Source organism: Acipenser ruthenus, chromosome 2 (assembly GCF_902713425.1).
Source record: "Acipenser ruthenus chromosome 2, fAciRut3.2 maternal haplotype, whole genome shotgun sequence".
Lineage (NCBI taxonomy): Eukaryota > Metazoa > Chordata > Actinopteri > Acipenseriformes > Acipenseridae > Acipenser > Acipenser ruthenus.
Window position 1 is genome coordinate 13,692,293 of NC_081190.1, and position 27,125 is coordinate 13,719,417.

At 36.8% G+C, this 27,125-nt stretch overlaps 1 protein-coding gene across 2 annotated transcripts; it reads right to left on the minus strand.

Annotated features, from left to right (window-relative positions):
- Positions 1-730: 730 nt before the first annotated feature.
- LOC117403947 (vitamin D-binding protein-like) lies at positions 731-24,470 on the minus strand. 2 transcript variants are annotated; one of them, XM_058989890.1, is made up of 13 exons: positions 24,320-24,468; positions 23,615-23,684; positions 23,174-23,306; positions 15,918-16,129; positions 15,614-15,746; positions 15,399-15,487; positions 14,443-14,572; positions 12,180-12,385; positions 5,112-5,244; positions 4,330-4,427; positions 2,093-2,225; positions 1,552-1,602; positions 731-888 (listed from the first exon to the last, which is right to left on the minus strand). In XM_058989890.1, the coding sequence occupies exons 1-12, from the start codon at positions 24,381-24,383 to the stop codon at positions 1,552-1,554; spliced, it is 1,452 nt and encodes a 483-aa protein (XP_058845873.1). In that variant the 5' UTR covers positions 24,384-24,468; the 3' UTR covers positions 731-888. The 2 variants fall into 2 exon arrangements, with proteins under 2 accessions (XP_058845873.1, XP_058845875.1); XM_058989892.1 differs by lacking the exons at positions 731-888; positions 1,552-1,602; positions 2,093-2,225; positions 4,330-4,427; positions 5,112-5,244 and adding an exon at positions 10,252-11,520 and having other exon boundaries at positions 24,320-24,470.
- Between the last annotated feature and the right edge of the window lie 2,655 nt (positions 24,471-27,125).

The window sequence follows — 27,125 nt, forward strand, 5'->3', positions numbered from 1 at the left end:
TCAGCTCAGTTTCATGTAAGGGTAAGGATCTGAAAGGATGTGTTTAAACTACAAGACATTTTCAGATTGAAGCATATCAAAAAATCTTGTAGAAGTCATTGGTAATTCATGCCTATTTCCACAGTTGTTCAAAGTTCTGAAGAGACACTTGTTGTAAAGTTCCACACCCACATCCATCACAGGTAAAGTAATAACAATATTACTTTAAAGTATAATCACTTGTGGCAAACAAAATAGACATTTCTAGATAGTTTGCATGTTTATCCAACCCAAGCAAGGTGGTACAGTGACTGTATACACGATTAAAGAAAGGACATTTGTGATTCATGAGCACCATCTAGTGTAAAAATACATGCCGCATTAGGATACAGTTCTTTACAACATCTAAACCATCTAATATAGAAAAGTTGAGTACATCTGTTTTTTATTACATTTTCTGTTGCTTCAGAAATGTAAATTGATCATGTTTATATTATAAGCATGTTCATTAAATCTGGGGGGTAGATTCGATTTTCAAGTTCATAACCCAGAGACAGCTCAGACATTTGATTTGGGGGCTTGTAAATAATCTTATTTTTTTTTTCTTATTCATTTTAGTGTTGCAATTGGTGTTTTTCTCCATCCAAGGAAAAACATGTGCTAAAATACAGCTGAATTGAAGGCTCAGAGAGCAAAGACCATTGGACCAAGGCATAACAGATCTTTAAAACAGCTTAAAAAAAACATAACATATTTTTATCCTTCATTTTATTTGATGACTGAAAAAAGTTCATACGTCATACCAATGCAATTAGTTTTCAGTTTTTACTATACACTGTTGTATTATCTACAATTATTTGTAATTTTAAATATATGCTGTATCCAGAAAGGGACTTCCATTGAGAGCTCCTGAAAATAAGTCAGAAAATAATTGAATTAATCCATCATTTTCATTGTCTCTATACACCATTAATATCCAGTATACTGGCTGCAAGGCAATACTATAAGCCCAGATGAAAGAATAGCATTACTGGGGGATTGTTTTTCTTATTATTTCAATTTTCACTTTTTGGCCTCTGATTTTTTTTTTGGTGTCTTTACACCTTCACTAAATAATGTAATACTGAGCAGCACATTTTCTTCAGGGTACTGTACATGTACGTTAACCTTACACTGTGTCAGTCTGAGCAGGTTGCTTTGTGAATGACCAGTCGTTGCTCTAGTAACTGAAACATACTATAATTGAAAATTCCTTTAGGAAAAAAAAAAAAAAAAAAAAAATTAGGTGCCCCTGTTACCCAGCTGTCTGCATTTATACTTGGTGTTTTGAAAAATATATTTCTCATTTTATCAAAGTGCATACAAACTCGATATCCGGTAAGCAGAAACAGGCCATTCAATTCGTCCTGGAGTGTATATTACAAACCTAGTCATTGAAACAACCAACTAACAATTTAAAGGTCTGTTTTTGCATATTACATCTGTATTATTGCTGATTTAGCCCAGTCATTTAGGTAAAACCACATAGTACAAATCTATAAATAACATTTAAGAGTCAATTTAATCACATACCTAAATTAATAAACATGTATCGCCTTCACATGTGTGTCCAATTGTGTTTACCTGTAAATATATCCAAAAAATGAATACATAAATTAATAAATACATTCACTGGTAATTATTTGTACACACAATCATTATTATTGTAAAAGTCATTGCAAGTGGGTGACGTTAATTTCAGCAGCTCTGAATAATTGCTTTATTAATATGGGGCTAAGACAGCTGCCACAAAGCAACTATGTATCCTGAAAAAAGGTTATGCCTGCAGTATCATTAAAGCATGTTTTGGGAGGCTTGGATTGGATGAGTTACATCCTTCTTGAGTGGTCTCACCAGGATTAGATTGCTATGGGATACCCAAAGCATACTTTCTTTTTTTTTCTCTTTTTTTTTGCGATCACATAAAAAAGCTTTGTTTTTTTTTTTTGTTTTTTTTAAATCTGTGATAAATGTGAATACCATTCACAAACTGTTAAACAAACACTGTGAACGGCACTAATTGGAAGTGTAAATCTGAGGTTAAAGTGAATGTAAAAAGTTTAGTTTTCATTACCAGCTTCTGACACCGCAATGGTGGTCCTTTTGGGAAACAGCAAGTTGAAGCAAACTCTGTCTGGTGTTCAACTTTTTTGTTGATTTCATCCTTAGTGGCACCAGGTAACTTCTCTTGAAAATGTGTCAGCGTCCTTTACCAGGTTTTTAAAATAAAGATAATTTTAATACCATGATTGAAAAACATACATCTCTTTTAATAATAATGTGCTGAACAGAGTTTATTATCAGAGGGTTACAGTGCCTTGCGAAAGTATTCGGCCCCCTTGAACTTTGCGACCTTTTGCCACATTTCAGGCTTCAAACATAAAGATATGAAACTGTAATTTTTTGTGAAGAATCAACAACAAGTGGGACACAATCATGAAGTGGAACGAAATTTATTGGATATTTCAAACTTTTTTAACAAATAAAAAACTGAAAAATTGGGCGTGCAAAATTATTCAGCCCCCTTAAGTTAATACTTTGTAGCGCCACCTTTTGCTGCGATTACAGCTGTAAGTCGCTTGGGGTATGTCTCTATCAGTTTTGCACATCGAGAGACTGAAATTTTTGCCCATTCCTCCTTGCAAAACAGCTCGAGCTCAGTGAGGTTGGATGGAGAGCATTTGTGAACAGCAGTTTTCAGTTCTTTCCACAGATTCTCGATTGGATTCAGGTCTGGACTTTGACTTGGCCATTCTAACACCTGGATATGTTTATTTGTGAACCATTCCATTGTAGATTTTGCTTTATGTTTTGGATCATTGTCTTGTTGGAAGACAAATCTCCGTCCCAGTCTCAGGTCTTTTGCAGACTCCATCAGGTTTTCTTCCAGAATGGTCCTGTATTTGGCTCCATCCATCTTCCCATCAATTTTAACCATCTTCCCTGTCCCTGCTGAAGAAAAGCAGGCCCAAACCATGATGCTGCCACCACCATGTTTGACAGTGGGGATGGTGTGTTCAGGGTGATGAGCTGTGTTGCTTTTACGCCAAACATAACGTTTTGCATTGTTGCCAAAAAGTTCGATTTTGGTTTCATCTGACCAGAGCACCTTCTTCCACATGTTTGGTGTGTCTCCCAGGTGGCTTGTGGCAAACTGTAAACGACACTTTTTATGGATATCTTTAAGAAATGGCTTTCTTCTTGCCACTCTTCCATAAAGGCCAGATTTGTGCAGTATACGACTGATTGTTGTCCTATGGACAGAGTCTCCCACCTCAGCTGTAGATCTCTGCAGTTCATCCAGAGTGATCATGGGCCTCTTGGCTGCATCTCTGATCAGTCTTCTCCTTGTATGAGCTGAAAGTTTAGAGGGACGGCCAGGTCTTGGTAGATTTGCAGTGGTCTGATATTCCTTCCATTTCAATATTATCGTTTGCACAGTGCTCCTTGGGATGTTTAAAGCTTGGGAAATCTTTTTGTATCCAAATCCGGCTTTAAACTTCTCCACAACAGTATCTCGGACCTGCCTGGTGTGTTCCTTGTTCTTCATGATGCTCTCTGCGCTTTAAACGGACCTCTGAGACTATCACAGTGCAGGTGCATTTATACGGAGACTTGATTACACACAGGTGGATTCTATTTATCATCATTAGTCATTTAGGTCAACATTGGATCATTCAGAGATCCTCACTGAACTTCTGGAGAGAGTTTGCTGCACTGAAAGTAAAGGGGCTGAATAATTTTGCACGCCCAATTTTTCAGTTTTTTATTTGTTAAAAAAGTTTGAAATATCCAATAAATTTCGTTCCACTTCATGATTGTGTCCCACTTGTTGTTGATTCTTCACAAAAAATTACAGTTTCATATCTTTATGTTTGAAGCCTGAAATGTGGCAAAAGGTCGCAAAGTTCAAGGGGGCCGAATACTTTCGCAAGGCACTGTATATGATGTATTAATTCTCACTTCAAAGAAAAGACCATTTTGGTTTTACAATGATTGAATTTGCTTTCAAGATATACCCCAACCATAATGGCTCTAAGCGTGTATGCATTAAAATTTTTATATTTTTGTATCATATAATTGCAATAACTTTCTCTTTATAATTGCTCAACAAACAAGTTATTGTGAAGGCTATTTTCAGACTGCTTTTTGGCTGTGTTTTATGTATTGCATATATGAAATTCATTATACAAAATTCTGAATTGATGATGAGTATAAAGTACAGAGAATACCAATCTGTTTTAGGTCATTTTGTTTGTCCAGAGATTATTAGCTTTGTTTGAATGAGATTTTGAATAAAATAAAACTCACCTTTCTTTATAAACAGTGAAATCCAGTTTCCGATAATTTTCACATATCTCATTAGCCTTTGATATAAATGTTCCAATCTCTTTCTTCATCAGGGGTTTCTGGAACAGAGAATAAATGCATTAGACACTGTCTGGCCACTTTATTAGGACCTGTATCTTACCCTGATCGCAACCTTGACTTGACAAGGTGCTGTTAAACCATTCTGAGAGGTAGGCAGAGGATCATGATGACGAATGCATCTTCACGTTGATCTCAAACATGATCAACTCAATTGAGATCCTGCATTGAAGATGCCTGAAGTTTGTCATGATCCTCAAAGCATTCATGCACAATTCTGGCATGATGGATGGGTGCGCTGTTGTTTTGAAGCAGTCCTCACCGTTACGGTGCAACTGCGGCACTGCTGGGAGAAGCTGATCCACAACGGGGCTTCCGCAAACTGAGGCATTCGTTCAGCCTCCCTGGGTAATCAAGGGACCCAAGGTGTACCAGGAAAAACTGCCCACATCGGGGCGATGCCAAATCTAATGGCTTATAGAGGTCCTAATAAAGCACCAAGGCAGTGTAGACATAGAGCATAATCGCTTTGTATTGAGTTTGAAAAGTGTGTTGTTCTCCGTATCACTAACAGACTGTAAATGTGAATTCACACCGACTATTCAGAGACTGCTGATTTCAGATACTTACAGGATTAACAGGTGTAAGTAGTTTTATTCAAAATAATAATATCGTTTGAGTTACTGGTAAAAAAAGAACAAAAACTTTTTTTTTTTTTTTTTTACCTTATTATTTAAGCAAGTGTTGGAGTCCTCAGCACTGCAGCAAGAATTCACCATCTTGTTGAAACCTCCAAAAATTGTTGCAAGAATTGGGATTGGAAGATAATGGTGTCTTCTTCCAATCTCAAAGAAGTACCTAAACATCCATAATGAATACATTACTTCTGCTGTAGAGAAAGCATTGCATAAAAACAACAAGACTGTGAAAATGAAAGAGTAAGCAGCTTTGAACTGGATTTTCCCATTACCTTTTTATCATGTTTGTAACCATTTGGAGTGGTTCATATTGTTATTACTCAAATACAATGGTTTTTTTTTTTTTAATCAGCCAGTGTTTTGAATGCTGAATATGGGTGCCCATCAACAAACACAGTTTTAGGCAACAAAAAGCATTGATTATTTCCACTAAACCTACACTTGATTTGTAAGGGTTACCATGTATTAAATTGTACATATTCTTAGCCTTTTGCACTTGAGTGAACATTTTTTCTTAAAGTATAATTCAGACATTGCTATTTACTGGAAGCTATTTTTTACTAGGTTTAAGGTAGCCAAGAAAGGAAACTTAAACACTGAATCAATGTATAATAAAATATAAACTATGTATTTGTTAAATAAATGGCCAGGTAAGTAGATAAACAAACAGAAGTTGAGGCCTACTTTTTACCACCATGAATAAACAAAAACTCTTGGTCAGCTTACATGCTCAGTGCCTAGAATGCCATGAAGTAAACATGGGGTGTAAAGAATGGCCCTAGCAAGAGAAATTAAACAATGTGCACTTTGTCTCTAGTGCCCCATTGTAGTGGCTACCCAGTGCCGCCCACAGACATTTTCGGGCCCGGGACAAGTTTTTCAACTGTAAAAAAAAAAGAAAAAAAGAAAAATTGGCCAGGCTTTCATAAAATATAAAATAGTGTAAACAGCTTACAGTAAATAGCAGTGTGTTTTTTTTTTCTTTTGTTTTGATGTTTGAACATTGGAATTAGGTGTGGTGCACGGGATGACATCTGTATACAAGATAAGATATACTGGAGTGATGGCAAATACTTCACTGTGATTTATAATTCTCGCTATTGTGGCCAGGGGATGCTCCAATTAACACAAAATAAAAAAATGCTAAGGTGGGGCATGATTCCAAAAAGTTTGAGAAAAAAAGGCTGCGAGAAAAGTGGTAAAAAGAAAACAAAAACAAGAAAGAAGATCAAGCAGAAAAAGAGATCAATGCAAAAGAAAAAGATCAATGCTAAAGGAGCCTGTGGAGCATACAGATACATCTCTACGTATAAGACTAATGGCAGAAAGAGGTCTGAAAGATGATCTGAATCGAAGAGATGTGGTTAACAACACTGTCAATATTCTTAGGCTTTTATGTACTTGTGTTTTTTCATAGATCATAAGATGTGCTTGAGAGACCTATTTTTGTTCACAGATTACACTGTGTAACAATTTTTTTTTTTTTTGGTTCCTGGGTAGTAAGTGTTATTTCCTAATTGCTTATGCCTCAAAAGTATAGAAAATGGCTATTATTCCCCACAAACTTTGCTTTTGTGACCAGGACAGTGATATTTTGAATTTCCAATGAGAAAACGGGCGAATTTGTGTCTTTTCGTTCACATAAAGTCAGAAAAAACAACATATGATCCAAATTAACATGTATTTATACTAAAGTAATACAAAAATGACTACAAAAGATTTAGAAGTGAGCAGTTTTTCGAGATTTACGATTATACTGTAAATCACTTTCACGAATCAGCCCTCAAATGTAGTCTCCCATCATGTTCTCGTTATTATTATTATTATTTATTTCTTAGCAGACGCCCTTATCCAGGGCGACTTACAATTGTTACAAGATATCACATTATTTCACATTATACAGATATCACATTATTATTTTTACATACAATTACCCATTTATACAGTTGGGTTTTTTTTTTTTTTTTACTGGAGCAATCTAGGTAAAGTACCTTGCTCAAGGGTACAACAGCAGTGTCCCCCACTGGGGATTGAACCCACAACCCTCCGGCCAAGAGTCCAGAGCCCTTACCACTACTCCACACTGCTGCCCTTGTCTATATACTGTCCTTGGTAGTGGCGTTCAAAGTCCAGTATATCCTGGTGGAAGCGCTCGCCTTGCTCCTCCGAGTACGCTCCCATGTTCTCCTTCAATTTATCAAGATGAGCATCAAGGATATGGACTTTGAGGGACATCCTACAGCCCATTGTGCCGTAGTTCTTCACCAGAGTCTCAACCAGCTCCACATAGTTTTCGGCCTTGTGATTGCCCAGGAAGCCCCGAACCACTGCGACAAAGCTGTTCCAAGCCACTTTCTCCTTACTAGTGAGCTTCTTGGGGAATTCATTGCACTCCAGGATCTTCTTTATCTGTGGTCCGACGAAGACACCGGCTTTGACCTCTGCCTCAGACAGCTTAGGGAAGAAGTCTTGAAGGTACTTGAAGGCTGCCGACTCCTTATCTAGAGCTCTGACAAATTGTTTCATAATGCCCAATTTGATGTGCAGTGGTGGCATCATCACCTTCCGGGGTCCCAGCCATACTCATCATACTTCAAGGCTTCCAGCAAGGTCTTGATGCTGTTGTAATCCTCTTTGAGGTGCACCGAGTGAGCCAGGGGAAGAGACGGGTACTTGTTACCTTTAAGGAGCAGCACGGCTTTGAGGCTCCTGGATGAGCTGTCAGTGAAGGACAGTATAACGAGAAAATGATAGGAGACTACATTTGGGGGCTGATTCGTGAAAGTGATTTACAGTATAATCGTAAATCTCGAAAAACTACTTACTTCTAAATCTTTTGTAGTCATTTTTGTATTACTTTAGTATAAATACATGTTAATTTGGATTCATATGTTGTTTTTTTCTGACTTTATGTGAACGAAAAGACACAAATTCGCCCGTTTTCTCATTGGAAATAGGTAAATTTCAAAATATCACTGTCCTGGTCACAAAAGCAAAGTTTGTGGGGAATAATAGCCATTTTCTATACTTTTGAGGCATAAGCAATTAGGAAATAACACTTACTACCCAGGAACAAAAATTGTGTTACATAGTGTTACTGCCACCTAGGTAACATTTTTTTTTTACAGAAGCAGTTTGTTCACCTCACCTGAACCTAAATTACTTTCTGACAGAATAGGAAAGATGGTTAAAATAGGCAGTGAAGGAGAACAAAGGATACTGGGGATCAAGGTGGACTACTCATAGGGTAGGATTCAGGTTAGGACAGGCCTTGTCTTCTTCATATTCTTGTGATTTGTTTTTACCTAATATAAATCTCATGTATGAAAATGACCTGTCAAAGATTTGTCAAAATACCAGTACAAGCTATCCTGTGTACAGATGGCATTCTGTCCAAAGTAATCTGGCACACTTCTAAGATTAATCTATATATTCAACACCAGTTCCATAGTCAATTATTTTTTAAATTTATAAGTTAATACAGATACTTTGTGTGTAGGTGCCCCTTATTATAAGAGACATCATTTTGCACGATGTGAGCAGTCAGAATCTCAATCCAAATATGATTTATTAACTTACACTGTATAACTCTTCATTCAGCTATGTCTAGTGCCTTTTCTGAGAGCCTTTGATTTCCTTGGGTAATGCTGCCAGGTACTCAATAAATGTTCTTTCATGCCATTTGTTATTCTTTACAGAACCAGTAAGCTAACCCTTTTTTCCCTGATAGCTTACTAACAGCATTAGCTGAGACATTTGCCTCCACATTTCAGTGTTAACCTTTTCTCCCTTGTCTGTTCAATCTGACCTTCATAGAATTCCACTTGATGTAAAGCTGTGACCATTTTCTACCATTTCTGACAGCGCAGGACTTTTGTACTTATATTTGCAGAAAAACAAAGTCTGCATTTTGACCAGGTTGAGCAATGGAATACTCTGTTAGTACAGCCATATTTAAAGTGTGAATATAGGCTGAGATGTGTGAATGGTCCTCTGTCCCATGTTGCATTGGCAAAGGCTGTGCTGCTTAAAGGTGCAAATGTAAAGCAAAACCTGTGCTGAGCCATTCTCCTCCTATAGTATGTATTTCATTTTAATAAATCATTTCATTGTGTGCGTGTCCCATGAGGCCAGACTCCTGTTTGAGTCCCTCTCCTGTTTGGTGTGATTCCTGTCTCCTTTCTTAACCACTCATTGGCATTATCACACAGCCACTGATGGTTTATCTAATACACTAGATGGCAGTGTTAAATACGCTGCAGTTAATTTTGTATTATTTTCATTTATACTGTATCCTTATTTATCTACCTGGCATGGCAAAGTTTGCAGAAAACAACCACTGGAAAACACAAATCTGGATGCAAGTGGGTCATCACTGATCAGCCTGTACACAAGTACAACAGTCATGGTTCAATTATAGTTTGAACATGGGACATGATCCATCTGTTTTCACTGTGTGGTCCAGTGGTTAAAGAAAAGGGCTTGTAACCAGCAGGTCCCCGGTTCAAATCCCACCTCAGCCACTGACTCATTGTGTGACCCTGAGCAAGTCACTTAACCTCCTTGTGCTCCGTCTTTCGGGTGAGATATAATTGTAAGTGACTCTGCAGCTGATGCATAGTTCACACACCCTAGTCTCTGTAAGTCGCCTTGGATAAAGGTGTCTGCTAAATAAACAAATAATAATAATAATACATATTGCGGGCTTCGGTGCAGGACACACTATTTGTTTTTGTTCAGTCGTGTACTTCTACAAGCTACACCTGGTCTGCGCCTGTTAAACACGCTGCTTCTAATGCCATGGAGTTGAGGAAGGGTAAAATCTTCTACATTTATTTTATTGTTTTCATTTATTTATTTTTTAACAATTATGTAAATATTTTATAAAATGCCAGTGCTGAGAATCAATTGAATAGCTATAGACTGCTTGTCATATGTTTTATTAAAACAATAATAAAATACCCCCAACTGCTGCAGTATCATAATATTAGGCTTCTTTTTGTCATAAAACAGTTGGCTAACGGAGATTCTGCAAGTGGCCATTATCTACTGTATTTATCTAATTAACACTAGAATGACCGCGTTTATACACATGCCTAGAACAACCATGAGCGGTCAATTTGACCGGCGTATTAAAAACAACAGAAATATTATAATGAAAGGACAAACAATTTAATATAAGTCGTAGTTTTATTCAGGAATGTCATATAAAGCATCTACACAATCGAAACATTGTAAATAAACGGACATTTGAACAGAAATGTGTTTATATACAGACATATTACATAGAGCGCAATCTCAAAAATGGTTAAAAAACAAAATAAACTAATATTGGAAAATAAATTTGTGTCTATACAAGTATATCATGTACATACAAAACTGTACAACTGAAACAATGTAAATGAGTTAAAAATGTGTGGGGGCTCCCGAGTGGCACATCCAGTAAAGGCGCTCCGCGTGGAATGCAGGATGCGCCCTATAGCCTGGACGTTGCTGGTTCGAGTCCAAGCTATTCCACAGCCAACCATGGATGGGAGTTCCCAGGGGGTGGCACACAATTGGCCGAGCGTCGCCTGGGGGGAGGGTTTAGGTCGGCTAGGGTGTCCTCGGCTCACCGCGCTCCAGCCACCCCTGTAGTCTGGCCGGGCTCCTGCGGGCTTGCCTGTAAGCTGCCCGAGAGCTGCATTGTCCTCCGACACTGTGGCTCTTGGTTGGCTGCATGGTGAGTCCGCAGTGTGAAAAAAAGCGGTAGGCTGACGGCACACGCTTCGGAGGACAGCGTGTGTTTGTCTTCACCCTCCCGAGTCAGTGCAGGGGTGGTAGCGGTGAGCTGAGCCTAAAAATAATTGGCCATTCCAAATTGGGAGAAAATAATAAAAAAATAATTGGCAACGACTAAATTAAAAATAAATAAATAAATGGGTTTATATTGCCTACATAATGAAAAGCACTCAATACACTCTCATCAGTGTTGCGTTTTGCATATGCTATGGGCCCTAGAACGTCCCTCAAAATATTATGTTCACCCCTTCTACCTGCAGCTTCAACACCAGGATTTATAGTGTTCCAGACAGTGCCATCATTACCAGCCTCTTGAGTGCCAGGTGGTGCTGGCGCTACCGCTGGAGAAGTGGCTGCCTCAGGTGAAGTAGCAGCTGGATCAGGTGCAGGGGCTGATGCAGGTGAAGTGGCTGGCATCCTTGCAGGGGCTGCCACAGAATTGCTTCTTCTCCCACGGGATCTCCTGCACGCTCTTCATGCACTCTGTCCTGGCACTTCGCTGGCATCCTCCTCACTGTCACTGCTGCTGGAAGATTCATCTTCGCAAGCCCAGTCTGCCTCAGAGCCAGATTCGTCATTGTCCGTCTCTGCTGCATCAGAATCGTTGTTTGGAAAAATGTGCAGTAATTCCAAACACTGCTTTGCTGTCTTGCGTCTTCCGCGATCCATTTTCAATGTGTATTGGGGTAACGAGTGACTTATATATTAACCATTGCAGACAGACAGCCGGGCACCATGAGCTGTCAAGGCTAATTGATGGGCTATCAGGAGGCTCATTGAAACAATAGAAATGTCAGAAGACTGCTCACTTGAGGAATGCAGACTGATATAATCAAAGTTCAATAGAGGGTGGCAAGTCCCGACTAATAAATCCAAATAATACAGCAACATTTCATTGTTATAATATGTTTTATATGTAGATGTCAATTTGACTGCTCCCGGTCGGAATAGGTATTTCCCTAATTTTTGCAGCTACACAATTCTTTCTTTGTTAGGTTAATTAGTACATATATTTAGGAAAAGTCAGGAAAGCACAGCTCCTTATCTTAAACACACACACCGCAATTTAAATTTAAATTCCAAAAACAGTAAAAAAAATGACCGTCTCGGTCGTTCTAGAGTTAAAGTCTGCTTTTTCAGTTCTCAGTTTCAGTTCTTTTTATTTTCATCTTCAAATTCCATGGCTCTCCTTCACATTCACACTACTATTAATTAATTCATGCTTTTGTTCAGCCTGCTCTGCACACCAATTGGATAATGAAAAGGACCCTTACATTTCTTTTTGTATTTTGAAATACATATGTTTGTACTTACTTCTTAATAGTGACAGAACTAGCATCTTTGCAGAGATCTTCATTATCAGGCTCTTGTATTTCTGCTAATTGAGTAGGAGGTTGGGCGTCCAATGAATCAACGCAGGGTAAAACATCCAGACAAGGTTTAGTACAACATTTTTCTAATTTATCATACTTGGCAAGTAAGGTGGAATTCGTGCACAAGACTGTCTTCAATCCTATAAACTAGAGAAAAACAAAAAAAAACTACTATTATAGTACACATCTGAAATATTGCAGTTAATGTAACTAATGTATTCTTCTCATGTTTTAGATCCACTTTGTACATCATCACAATCCTGGTTACTTTTTAAAACTCAGAAGTTTAAAGCTCCCCTGTGATCTCACTGGGGGTCTCACACGTGTTCTCTGAGTTCAGCTGGTGCACCAGAGCGTAACCATTAATCTGTCCCCTGTACCTGTAGCTAGAACACAAGGCTCACGCAGTCACATTATATCTAGGGGGAAATTAACATCCACTAAAACCCCAGCTTGCTGTGCTGTGCTGAAAGAGATGATTTTATTAATACAAGACATTAACCAATGGCCTGTGGGCTTTTTGAAATTCCATTTTTGAAGCAGAACCTGCAAATCAATTCCATTTATATAGTTCCATGTGGTACAGTACATGTGAAAACGCAGCAAGGGACCAAAACCAAACAGATTTTTGTTATTATTGTCATATAACAAACCTGGTTTTTTTTTTGTTTGTTTTTTTTAAATATTTTTTTAATGAAAACTAAGGGGATGAAACTATCATTAAAATGTGAGTTTTGCTATTAACTTTACTTCTCGTTTCCATGCTGATTAATATCAGCTTTCACAAATCATTAATTTGGATCAAGACAATTATTTTGATCCGATATGTGCGACATGATACTCGGTATTGGTTTGAAACTTAAGGACCTTCTTTAGTACAAATTATTCAGTGTAAGTTACACTTACATTTTTACATACAAGTAGAGAACTTTGTGATTAAACTTGAAAAGGATATATTTTTTTGGCAGACGCTATTAAGAGGAGTGTTACACCCTGCTTGTCTATCTCTCTGTTCATATGTTCAATTGATGTGATCAGAAACCCAGAGGCAGTGTTCTTTTTTATGTTAAGCATTTTTGTGTTATTATTATTATTATTATTATTATTATTATTATTATTATTATTATTATTATTATTACAAGGGTTTAATTAAGTAACAGAATTTTTTTTTTGTGGCAGACTTGTTAGAAAGTCTGTAACAAAATGGTTGATTGTTTCACTTATTGTCGATACATTGTAGATACGACTATTACTGAAGACACCCATCGTGCAGGTATCGCAAAATCCATAAACAAAACAAAACGTTAAAATGAATTAGTTGTGCACTGTATAAAATGGGGGGTGGGGGGGTGAAGTCCAAAAAGTTTGAGATCAACTGATTTAGAGGACAGATCTCAAACCCCAGTGCACTAGAGTGGCCATTTTGAAAAGAGCTTTGAAACAGACTAAAGTTATAAGTGTAAACAAGTTGTCAGGATGTGAACAATGAAAAGAGAAATTACAAGTACATTATTTAAACAGTTGTAGCAACACGTGGGGATGTATAACGCTATATTTTTCGGAACCCTGCTACTTACTCTTTAAGGCTAGTGTACAATTCATTTTTATAAAGCAATTTATGAGTCAGATGGCAATAATCTGAAACGTTGAATAAATGGTTTCATAAAAAAAAAAAAAAAAAACACTGAACGAAAAGGTCTCTAAACCCCTCGTGCTGTATGCCTATTTTTTCCTCTTTGGTCAAAGAAGCTTGCCAGGGCTACTTATAGCAGATCTCAGATAATAAAGCATTACTTTGTACAGCCGTTAGTTATAGCAGAAAGTTGCGTGAGGTTATGTCACACACAGGATTTTCACTGCTGAAGTCTTGTAAGCATAATGTACGTCTTCCAGACATGTTTCCACTGCTTTTTAACATGAGAAGGTGATTTACTCACCCTTTAAAGTCATACAGTGTTTTATAGCGCAAGGAATGTGCATGGTATCTGCGGTGGAGAGGGAGAGAATCGTCTTTTTAAGCTGCATAGAAACCAGGCCATTGTTTGTAGTTTACTTGTAATTCTGCAATACTCAAGATAATATCATGATTTTGGATGTGTATACTTTACTCTAACCTGCCTGTTTACTTCAATCTTGAGCTTCTGATGCTCATACTCAAAACATTTTTTCTTTCAAGCTGCTTTTTCCATGGAAATAATTCTTACCTCTTTAATAAGGCATTCAGGGTTTGGATTGAAACAGCATTTTGCAAGTCCTTGTTGAAGATAGTCGGCTACAGGTAAGACTTCTTCAAATGAAGCACTAGGTATCATCTGTCCAAAACGTACCGCCAATCTAACCAACACAAAAATATCAACGCACTTTAAACACTGTTTTATGAACAAGATAAAAACAATAATAAATACAATAATGCATAAATTAGTACATTTTAAGGGAATGTTAAATAAGGTTTACATTTGATAGAGAACATGCAGATTTACATTCCACGAGAGTAGATGTTAAAACTTCATGCTGATTTGAACTCAGCTCTCGCCAAGATAAGCGCCAACTAAAACGTAGCTTTACAGTAAACTGATGTGATCCATCTGTGTCTCCACCCATTTGTGTTTCCTTCCATATGATGATGTAGATATCCTTCTGTCAGGTGTTGATGGCTGAAGTGTAATGCTGGCTCCTGGGATCAGCTTATGTGCCTCCCTAGCGCATCAGCACACACAACGGCTGCGATGCTGGCTCCAGTAATGATACGCTTTTGTTCTTTTCCTACCAGAGGGTATATACAGTAGGGATCAATCTGACCAGAGCGCCCCATATATACATGTACCCTCTGGTGGCTCTGGAAAAAATCTTATAAGCCATTTAACGCCATTAACTTAATTTTACATTCTCCTCAAACCTTATGGCCAGCAAACTTTGAATGTTTTTTTTTATAGCAACCCTGGAGCACATTCAATCTAAATTATTTTTAAATTTATGAGATTCAAAAAATGATACAATGTGAAAACAATCTAGCCTTCCATTTTGCAGCCCCCACGTTGTGAGGAATTCTTTGATTTGATGTGGAGTAAGAGAAACTGCAAACTGGAAAGTCACACAATTCTGTCATTACAACCAAACACACTTGGTAAAATGTATGCTGGGATTAATCTTGTCTACTTACCCAGTACTGAGAGATTTGAAATGCACTTGGCTGTGGCAAAGATGGGAAGCTAATCGTAAAAATAACTTGGAATCCTTTTGTTGTAGTCTCTATAATTTAAAGTACAAAATGCAGAATTAATTATAGAAAACAATATACAGTTTAGTGAATTGTTTTCAACCGTTCTTGTGTTTAAGAGCAAGGGGAATAAAATGAGATCATCAAATTAAGATTACCTCTTTAAGAAAACAGACTTTGGATTGAGATGAACTGCAGCAGGATGCAACCATTCTTGAATAGTTGTCAGTAGCATTTAGTACTAATCCAGCTGGGACACTTCCATGCCTTCTTGCCAGTTCATAAAGATACCTAAGACATGGACACATTTAAGTGTACAGTATGATCCATTTTCAGTATCACTCATAGAGTCCACCATTGGTCACAACTATGTATGACATAATGCCCCCCCCCCGCAAGACTGTAAGATAGTTGCAAAGGTGTAATTGTTCTTCAAACTTGTAATTCATGTTCATGTCTTACCTCTCCATATAACCTTTGGGATCTGCTGTGAATTGCTTACAAACTTCATCATCTGTTGGCTCCTCGAGGGAAGGAAACTCTTCTGAAAGGACACGCAGATTAGCCAAACACAGTTTTCTCTCCAGGCTCTGTTCTTCACAACACTTTGTGATTCCTGGGTGTTTCGGAAAGGGGGAATCCTCCATGCAAGAGACTTCAGACATAGCAGTAGCCTGTTTGAGGAACACGAATAATATTGTGGCAACACAGTCAAAAACAATAAGGGACAGAAAAAGACAGTTCACGGGAATAATTGTGCAATTTAACATGGATTGCTGAGTACTTTGTTGTTATTCATACAGTATGTACCCTTATAAAAGTTCACGGTGGTATACTATGGTTAGGGCTTGAACTTTTTGTTTTTTATTTTTCAAATCTCTAGCTCCCTTTAAATTTTAGTTAGTAGTGGTTATACTGTCTCTGCATCCTAATAAAGAGAAAACTACTAATTAAAGACTAGGTTTAAGATTTATTTTAAATTGATTTTAAATAATGGACTTCCTATCAGTGTACACTCTGTACTGGGTATTTTATTTTGAAAAGAAAATCTGTCAGGACAACTCTATGATTGCAAGAATGAAATGCAATTAGGAAAAATGATGAGCAATTAACTTCATTTGTCACATCTGTTTGAAATTAACCTTAAGTGAAACAAAATCAGGCTCAGTGATGAAGGTAAAACAAGAGACATTTTGTAATTAACATATTTTTCTGAGTTTAATTAGAAACTAGAATCGGCTCAAAATAAGTTTAAATGTGATCAGAAATAAAACCTGAAAACGTCAAGCTCTAACTATGGTTAAAGAATCTCAAAGTGTAGCAAAGCACCTTCAAGGATGGTGAACAACAAATAATTGTGGTATTGGCTAAAGGCTGCACACTGAAGTTAAAAGCAAGGGAACCTGCAAAGTTACAATCTAATTTCACCATGTTTACCAGCTGAATTACATTTCAATTCCCACTGCTTGTTGTTAATGTATAAAAATTGCAGTAACTACAATTTTGTATTATTTTTTTATTTACTCACTGAAACATAATTTCTTACTGCATTGAAATGAATAATTGTTTATTCATGGTGACACATTTGATGGAACATTCAACTCTCCATGAAGGACAATGATGATAAAGGGTTGCTGCTGTCAACAACAACAGCAAACACCCTTTCCTTGTAATCTCAGTGAACATGTCAATCTTCAAATTTCAGACAGCAACCTAATCAATGGCTGGGAGGCTTGTTTCAGAATTGTACATGCAATCATCATATCTATTTAAATGAGCTTGTGTCCCACAGTAACGTTGCATTTTATAATTAAATGTGATTCCATTGTAACTGTTTTCTGTTCATAGTTTAACCCCTCAGTGCACTCAATCAGAAATCAGATCTTAAGCCCAATTCAATTCACTTTTAGCTTTTGATTCATTATCAGTAGTATGTAAAATACTACAAGTTCCTTTTGCGGTATGTAGCATACTGGTAGAGTTCTCCCAAAACATGGTGTGACCGTCATGGCCACAGAACTCACAGAGCTTCGTTTGTGTAATTTAAAAAAAATATATATAACAGCAATGGTTACCACCCTTTCTGCCAAATGGTGCCGATGGTCCTTGTGACCTCAATACTGCTTAATTAAAAGGAATTTCTGTAAGAATAAGCATTTTGTTTTCTCATTTAAACCAGTACCTATTTTCTACAGCGGGGGGCAGCACAGCTTCAACAAAAACATACCACAACAATCAACTGGACTCCACGGACACCCACCAGTTTGTGTGGAAACAAATATGGACAGTTTATTTTCACTGTCAAAATAATGTACCTTTTAGATAATGTATATATTGACAACAAATGTTAGCAGAACGTTAGCTGGCCAATTTCAAAGCCTTTTGTAAAATATCTACTGCTGCAAATTTAAATGAATAACTACTAATGTAGATGAGAACTGCCAATTTAACAAATGTATCAGAAAGTAGATTCGAGAGATAATCTGAAATGGAAAAATAGCATTTTAAGGCAAGCATATTCATTTTTCCATACTAATGGTACTGTACGTGCTGCATACACTATAGATAGCCCCAATACACAACGATACATAATCACCCAATAGACTAGTGATTCAAAAATATATTTTGAACTCCTAGGGGTAGATACATATTGTTTGAACTCATATGAGCAGGAATAAAGGCATGGCCGAAGGATTTAATCAATGAGATAAGGCCTTACACAACTGTAAGAAGGCTGCTATGTTACATACATTGAAATATAAACTGTAAAAATGTTTTATAGCAATGTTTTTTTTGTATAATATAATGAACTAATGCATTGACTTTCTTTATAAAAAAAAAATCAGAAAAAAAATCGATAACCCCAATACATACATAAACACTATGGCCAAATATCACACTGTTTTAAACATGCACACATGCTTAGTCCTTTAGCTGACTGCTTGTTTCCTGGATTCATTGTAGGTATAGTATTCTTACTGAACTAGCTGTATCAACAGCAACATTATTATTATTAGAAACTATAACATGATTTAATTACATGTTTGCATAGGATTTCGTTTTTGATTAACATTGCCTAAATTATTATGTTACTCTTTTTATAGGGTTGACACCTGTCCGGGTTTGACCCGGACAGTCCAGGAATTGGCATCCGTGTCCGGGTGGTAGGAATTAACAAGCCTGGACAACCTAATGTCCGGGTTTTAAGTGAAACGCATAAGAAACACCAACCTTCCTTTAATATTTTCTTTGACATACCATACAACGGGGCATTTTGAAGTGGAATTTATTTTGGCTTTATTGGCTGTTTGGATTGGATCACCAATAATACTTCCACCAATCAGAGTGTGGCATAGAGTGTGCGATCCCGCCCTCTGACAGACTGGTGGTATGCAGCACATGTTAAAGAAAGAATCGCGCGCTAGACATGGGAAAGAATGTGTCGGATGTCAAAGTGAATATGAGAATTTTTTAAAGCAGACCGGACATTTCTATCAATGGATTTAGGAAATCTGGAATTTATGATGCGATCAGAAACTCTGAGGCTGTGTAAACTGCGCCTCCTACTGTGGTACCTGTAGGGCTGTTCTTTTTTAGGTTAAACCGTTTTGTGTGAGTTAATTAAGAAGCAGCCAAAATGGTTTATGCCAGACTTGTTAGAAAGTCTGTAACAATGGAGCAAATTTGCTTTGGATTGTTATTGTCGATATCTGTATATTTCCTGTTGCCAGTTATACCATTAAGATGAATTTTACACATTAAAACAATTAACATTTTGTGAAAAAAAAATGCTAATGGTTACTATAGCCTCGCTCTAATTGCAAGACAAATACATACGTTTATTATTGGTATATTTATAATAAAAGTGAATGGATTAAAAAAGATATAATCTCTTTGTGACTACAAAATCTCTTACATAACAGGAAAAAAAGTCCACTGTATTGGTCTGCGTTAAAATGGATGACAAGAGAAGTCTGACGTTTTGGCAAAACACTCTACCATAATTCCACTACCATATGTAGGTCTGACAAATTTCATAACAAAGGGATGTTGTAAACTACTTGAAACCAGGGTAGATTTGTAACATGCTGAGGTACCAAATGATAGCTTTGTCTAAACCAAGCTAACTTCAGAAAATTGGGTCAACAAAGACCCAATCTGCTGAAGTTACCTTTTTTTGTGCAATGAGAGGACACAAACTATCGTCCCTGTGACAAGAGCGGCAACTTTTAACAAATTCTGTGCCAGGGCAAACGTTTTAGTTTTGAAACGTTTTAGTTTCGGCTTTATTGTTAAAGTTTTCACACGTGGCTATACTGTCCTACAATTACTTAATGATACTGCGATCACTCCACTGTGTTCTGTTGGTGAACCATAGCTAAGTTTTTAAAACTGAGAGTTAGCAAATGCCTACCGTTAAAGTGTACTGAAGTTAGTAATCCTTTCAATTACTGATATCTTAAAATTGAAGGGCCATATAAGAACAAAAAATATTGTAACTCATTTTTAGAAGGCCTTCTTTGTTGTTGCAGTGACATTGTAGATGCTATAACGAGTTACTGTAAATGAGATACTGTTTTAGCAGACACATTTCAGTAACTAAACATGTATTTGAATGGTTTTGAAAATAAAAGTAGAAATACAAAACTATGTGGTATTTGTCTTTGTGAACATCCTAAGCGATAAACGCCGAAATTATCTAAACATTTTTTTTTTAAAAAAAAGCAGGTAGACAGGATCGTCACTTCAGAAATTGCATTGATTTGCCATGGTGTTACTCATCACCACGGCGATGTGTCTCAGGTAAGATTAGCCTCTAATGCACCATGATATAGCTACTATTTTTCTGGCTTACAAGATTGCTAGAAATATCAAGAGCACAATACTGTGTATACTGCATGATTACTGATTTGTACCAAGATCTGGTGGTATTGTGTTAAACTGTATTACAGTATACTGCAGTTTTGATAGACCTAGGCTGACTGAGAAATATGAGTTTGGTCTGTGGAAAAGGTGGCAACTCTAATCTTTTATGTCACAAGCTAATATATACACATGCCACCCCGTTGACATCTAAAATGTACTCCATGAAATTGATTTTTTTAAGTGCCTGGTCAGAAAATAAAGGTAAGCTCTTCAAACAGCTCAGTAAACCTAGATTGGGGTTGGGAAAGCTATAGAGCTTTTCATGCTTTGTAATCTGCAGGTTCAAAACACAACACAAGAAAGCATGTGTGGTTCAAATTTGAAACTGCTTAGCAAACATCAAAGGTAAGACAGATAAGACATCTGCACAAGATTCTATATGATTATAAACGAAAGAAGGAAAGGTTGTAAAAATTCAATCTTCAAATTTTGAGTGAAATGTTTAAGGCCTATCTTTGATGTCAATTTATCGTCATGATGGTTAAATGTGAGATGTTTATCAATTCAGGGAGCTCCACACTACCCAACTGCACACAGTGTAATTCAAGAAAAGCCCAAGGCACGTGCAGCCCTTTTAATGTTACAACAGAAAGACTGGCTGATGCATTAGGTAATCTATCTTAAAACCATCAACATTGTACAGCAATGAATTCAGCCTGTAACTTCCTTTGTACTAGCTGGACAGAACAACCTGCTCTATAAGTAATGGCGTCCACTGCATGTATATTAGTGTTACTCAGATCAGATCCCTGCTCATATATATAGAAGGTCAAGTCAGAGGATTGGTAAACATGACTCTGGGGTCTAATCAGCAGCAAATCCACTGGCGGAGGAAGCGCGGGGAAGCTCGAGAACCCAATGAAAACGTAACTGAGAGCTCAGTTGAAACGGAAACCAGAAGACCCTGTAGCTCTCCAGGACCAAGGTTGGAGACCCCTGCTTTATGGCATGTAAGAGGTGTCTGTATATTAAAAAATGGATTGGAGATGCCCTTTAACCTGAAAAATACATAAATACAGTATTATTTTATGTATTTGACCTTTTTCTGCTTGCTGAAAGAAAATCTCCATTCGAATACGCACCCTCTGAATGTCAATGTCAGCAACAATAGAGTAAGCCCAACAGGAACAGCAACTAGTCTCCGGTTTGAATGACAAGTTGTAGAAATCAAACAACTGGATGCAGACTGATTACTTTGAATAAACTTTACGAACACACTGTCAACAAGTCACTGAACAAACAGCACGATCAGTAATAACACATATAGTCTACTATATATTATTAATTACTACTTTAACTTTAACTTTTTTTAACATGTTTTACATTTTATTAAGAGGTAGATAAAAACAAACAGTTTGCAACCCATGTTCGCTTTTATGTAGGAGGTACCTGAAGTGAAGAACACTTTTCCAAAGCCCTAGGGAATGCTCACTTGATCACATGTGTCCCTGTACAGACAGTGCAGCATGAATTCAAGCAAAAACACTGCAACGCTTTCAGAAAAAGTATGTTTCTCAGTGCTATAGACCATGCTTGGCAGTATCTGAAAAATTTACCGAGTGCATTTCTGTTTGAAATTTAATGCCTGTAAACTGTAAATATACAGGTATGTCTGGGCTCGCTTTTGTGTTCCAACTTTATTCACTGTGAAATCCTGTAAATGCACTGGTCAGTCTACACAGTTTGCTGGACTTGTTTTTTTGTGAGCGATTGACTGTAAAACATTTTTACTTATACATGTATGTAAAATTGCCATTAAAAAAGAATGCTAGTTATTTCACGTTTCTGCTATTTCAGATAGGTATTTTTATGAAATAAGAAAATTAAACGCTGTTTGTATGGCTTTTTTACCTTCATAATCAAGCCACTATAACTACGTGTCTGTGATTTGGTCGCAATTGAGTTGCATTTTTATGTAGGGCTGTCACAAAGACGGCCGGAGTGGGTGGTGTCAGACCAGAGCCAGGAAATAAATAAACAGAGAGAGATTTGGGGTTTGGTGAAGCTGAGCGAATGCTTTCGCTCAGCATTTAATAACAGAACAGAAAATAAAAGGTTTGAACAGACAAAAACACTGGACACGGCACTTGCGCCAAAATAAATAGACAAACAAAACGTACTAAACACTTAACAAACGGTGCACGGAGAGACAAACAAACACGGTGAGTACAAACACTTATAGATTATTATTTTCCTTTACTTTACGTTCTCCTTCTCTCTCACCCGTTCTCCACTCTCGAACACCCAACCCCGAGTGAAGGAGATGTGCGTCTATATATACACTATTGTGCTGGGATTCAATTACTAATTAATTATTCACTTGAATCCCAGCACGTGAATTAATTCTGTGCAACCCCGTGCTCACATATTACATTTAACCAGCACGTGAAGTGATTTGTGCCCTCCTCGTGCCTAAATACAAATCTACATTTTTAAATCACACGTGAAACACAGACCTGTTTATATCCCGTGTACCAATGACTATACACCAACATTAACACACGCACCAACATACAACACATAATATGCACACAGGGGCAGGGCACACTGCCACAAGGGCCTTAATTATTTTCAATATCAGTAATTGTGTTTCGGAGGGAAAATAGCACGGAGGAAGTTCGCCCACTGAGAAAATATATACAGTACAATGTATACTGCCAGTCTTGATCTTAAATGTGTTCAGTAATGGTAAAAAGAGGGGTTTTCAATAAAATAAAAAAAATAAAAATGATGATGCTTTCAGTCTTTGGAATTATACTGAAGTGCTCCGTTTTAATTCAGCTTCGACTCACCCCCTCATCATAGCAGTTAGGATCAGCACCCTCTGCACAACATTTGTCCGCCAGGTTTACCATTGCATCAAGAACAGCATTCACTTGTTCAAATGTAGAGGTTGAGAATTTCTGGCTGTAAATAACAATCCCACTAAAGAAAGAAAAATATACTTTACTGTAAACACTGCTTCATACTGTATGTCAAACACGTATCTATAATTGAGTGAGTTCATGATTGACAAACACGCCTCATTACAGAATTAAATCACCTCACGGAGACTTCACAGCCCATTTAAAACACATTTGTTTTGTCTTAACCCATGCTAACTAGATTATGCACAGTATTTTATTTCAGTTATTAGTATCAGGGGTCGAAACCAAAGAACTGAATAGTTTTTATTCGTAATTTAAACACTAGGTGAACCACAGAAAGATCCACAGTATGGTTTACACACATACCTGGCTTTGAATTTCTCTCTTCCCAACATTGAGTACTGTTGGCATATTTTCTCTTTTTCATAGTCTTTGCCTGCAATGAAAGAATATTGGGCCAGGTTAATGTCTTGACATCGAAATGCAATTTGCTCCATTTTTGTTTAACTACAGAAAAACAAGTAACACATTTAACCGAAGGACTCAACAATGCCTCCACTGTTCCTTCTAGTGTAACACTAACAGTTTTGTTTGGTTCACATACACCTTGTGCAAATTACTGAGAAAGAAATCTGATCATAGTGCCTCATTACTTTTGATAAATACAAAGGGTTCTTTTTACTAAAAAGTACAAGGATCATTCATTGCAGGTACAGAGTACAGGATGATTCATTGCAATTTGTTTTCATTATATATAATGCTTCATGCGCTTTTAATGTTTAATGTAATGCAAAAAACACAGCAAAACATAGTGTATAAGATTTCTGCAGCAATGTCACTTCACCTGATAAACTCATTTGAAACTAAAGATACAATACAGTCAAAATACATTTCTGGAAAGCATCAAATGGCAGAAAAGGCAATAGGCAATATTAAAATACATAATGACTTTTAACAATACGCTTCAGACAATTCAACTTTCACATATAAATGCAGACTATATAATATAATGATCATTATACTGTATATATATATATATATATATAGATTATTATTATCATTTTTTTTTACCTCTGGATCTTGAGTGAACAAAGGTCACTGCAGCAGTAAACAAAATAATCTGAACTATCTTCATGTTTTAATCAGTATCTATTCTTAATTATTTTTCAGACTGCTGAGCGATTACTAGGTCCCTCTGGAAGCGGTTCTGTAGAATGTAAAGCCAATTTGAGTTTGTCATGTCAAATATTAACCTAGCAAATCTAGCCATCTTTCAAACAAGGTAAACAGATTATCAAAGGGTCATCAACTGTTAAAAGGCACAACATGTAACATTTGCAAGCAAAGCAGAATTTAGATCAGTGGTGCACAACTCGGTCCTGGAGGGCTGGTGTCCCTGCAGGTTTTTATTCCAGCTGCACCCTAAAGTACTTTATTGGACCTTATTAGAAGCTTAATTGGTCCAATTAACTAATTCAGGGTATGGTTAGAGCAAAAACCAGGAGGGACACCAGCCCTCCATGACTTGAGTTGTGCACCACTGATTTAGATTTATCTAAATGACTGCAATCCTAACTCTGGAGCATGTCACCCCATTCACAGAAGAATGATTCAACAATATATATGGACATACATATGTGATTCAATTATACATTACATTTCATACACCCATCATAATGAGTTGTAATAATCCATAGGTTAAAGAAAAGGGCTTATAACCAGGAGGTCCCCGGTTCAAATCCCACCTCAGCCACTGACTAATTGTGTGACCCTGAGCAAGTCACTTAACCTCCTTGTGCTCCGTCTTTCAGATGAGATGTACTTGTAAGTGACTCTGCAGCTGATGCATAGTTCACACACCCTAGTCTCTGTAAGTCGCCTTGGATAAAGGCGTCTGCTAAATAAACATATTATGTAGCATTGAATACATCCTCAGGTAAAAGATAATTACATCCAATTATATTATTTGTGATTGTACTCATTGTTATCCATACAATGAATAATTCATCATACAAATACAAACGTGATGGAACCAATGACAAAATGAGTAGAAATAAAAATAATACATGTGATGGACCCACTGACATCTATTATTTGAACATATATCTCAAGTCTCTTTAAAAAAGACAATCACAATTGCAAACAAAAAAAATGGTAATAAGAAATATTGCAAAATATTTGCACATCAATAACCTTGTCATTTGCAAATTGCATGTATTTAAAGCTGTAGGTCCCCAAAATCACATTTATGTCAAGTTTATGTGATTTTATGCTATCATACAACTCACTGGTGTCTTTATACAACTTCCATAGTTTAGCCTTCTGCAAAACAAGATTACATTTGTATACAGTAAATTAAACTGTATGAGGAGTACGCTTATCTTTAATATGGATGGATACAGAAGCTGTTCTCAGTTGTATGTGTACATTGGCATTTTAAATACAGATTTACCTACATTTAAAGATTAAGGACTATAGATTAATAAAAGGTGATTGAGGATTAAACCCTATTCTACTGGTCCATAGACGAATGTATTGCTTGCTGTGCTGAAAAAGACTCAACTAAGCTGCTTGAGAAAGTCCATTACATGTAGTGAAGGCAACTAAACTGATTTAGCAGGTTTTTTGTAGTGTTTTAATTAGGAATCTTGTTTCTAAAAAACAAAAAACAATAACCTAAAGGAAAGCAGTGATTTAGCAACACATTTCCCAATTCCCAGTAAACTCTATTTCCATTACATTTATGCTGATTGTGTTTATTCAGCATGTTCAAGGACCCTCTGTAAAAAAATAAAACAAAGTCCCCCGCACTGAAAAGAGATCAGTACACTTAGTAGGATCAGGGTTGTGCAGTTTACCTTGAGTAAACCTTGATATATATATATCAAGGTATGCCAAAGTAAATAAAAGTAATGATGAGAAGTAACAGAAAATTGAAAATTGTGAAACCTTGGTGAAGCATATTGCTGTCACAAGCTTTGTTCTGTTTTTCTCTCAGTGTGCTACACTCTCTTCTTTTTCAGGTTTCCTGTGACTTATTTTTTTTACTGTCCTTTAATAGACATTCTGTACTGTCAATCAAAAAGGCATGTCAATCAATTAATCAAGCAATCAATCAATCAAAACCTTGATTTATCTAGATGAGTCAATTGTGAACAAATTCTTATTTTCAATGATGGCCTAGCAAGAGGCTCACATCACCACAGCAAACAACATAAAACACAATAAATAAAGAGTAAAAAAATGGACATTAATCACGTCACTGTTCCCCAAATTATTATTTATTTATTTATTTATTTATTTATTTATTTATTTATTTATTTATTAGTCCTTATCCAGGGCAACTTACAATTGTTACAAAATATCAAAGTACAAAGTATCACATTATAAAATATAACATTACAGAATATCAAAATACAGATAACAGCAGTTCTGAAAGTAAGAAAGAATACAGTAAATTAAAAGAGCGAGTTTGACTAAGAGCAGTTAAAACTTGTAGTAAATATTTGCTTATATGAGTAAGTCCAGTAAGAGCACGTACGTAGTAAGTATGATAAATGGATGAGAATGATTTCAAATAAGAGCAATTACAAAAACGTGAGTATGGTTACCTATAAGAGTAAAATCGAATACAAGATACAGTAAGTAGTTAGGAGCAGTAGTTGAATGAGGCAAGGTATGGAGCAGTTCAGAGCAAATACAAGCTGATGCAAGTACTGGTACAACTGGGTGCCATATAGTCCAGTATGGTCGAGAGTTGTGGTGTTTACAGATTCTGTCTGAACAGGTGTGTCTTGAGGAGGCGCCGGAAGGTGGTCAGGGACTGAGCAGTCCAGATATCAGTGGGTAGGTCGTTCCACCACTGAGAGGCAAGGGT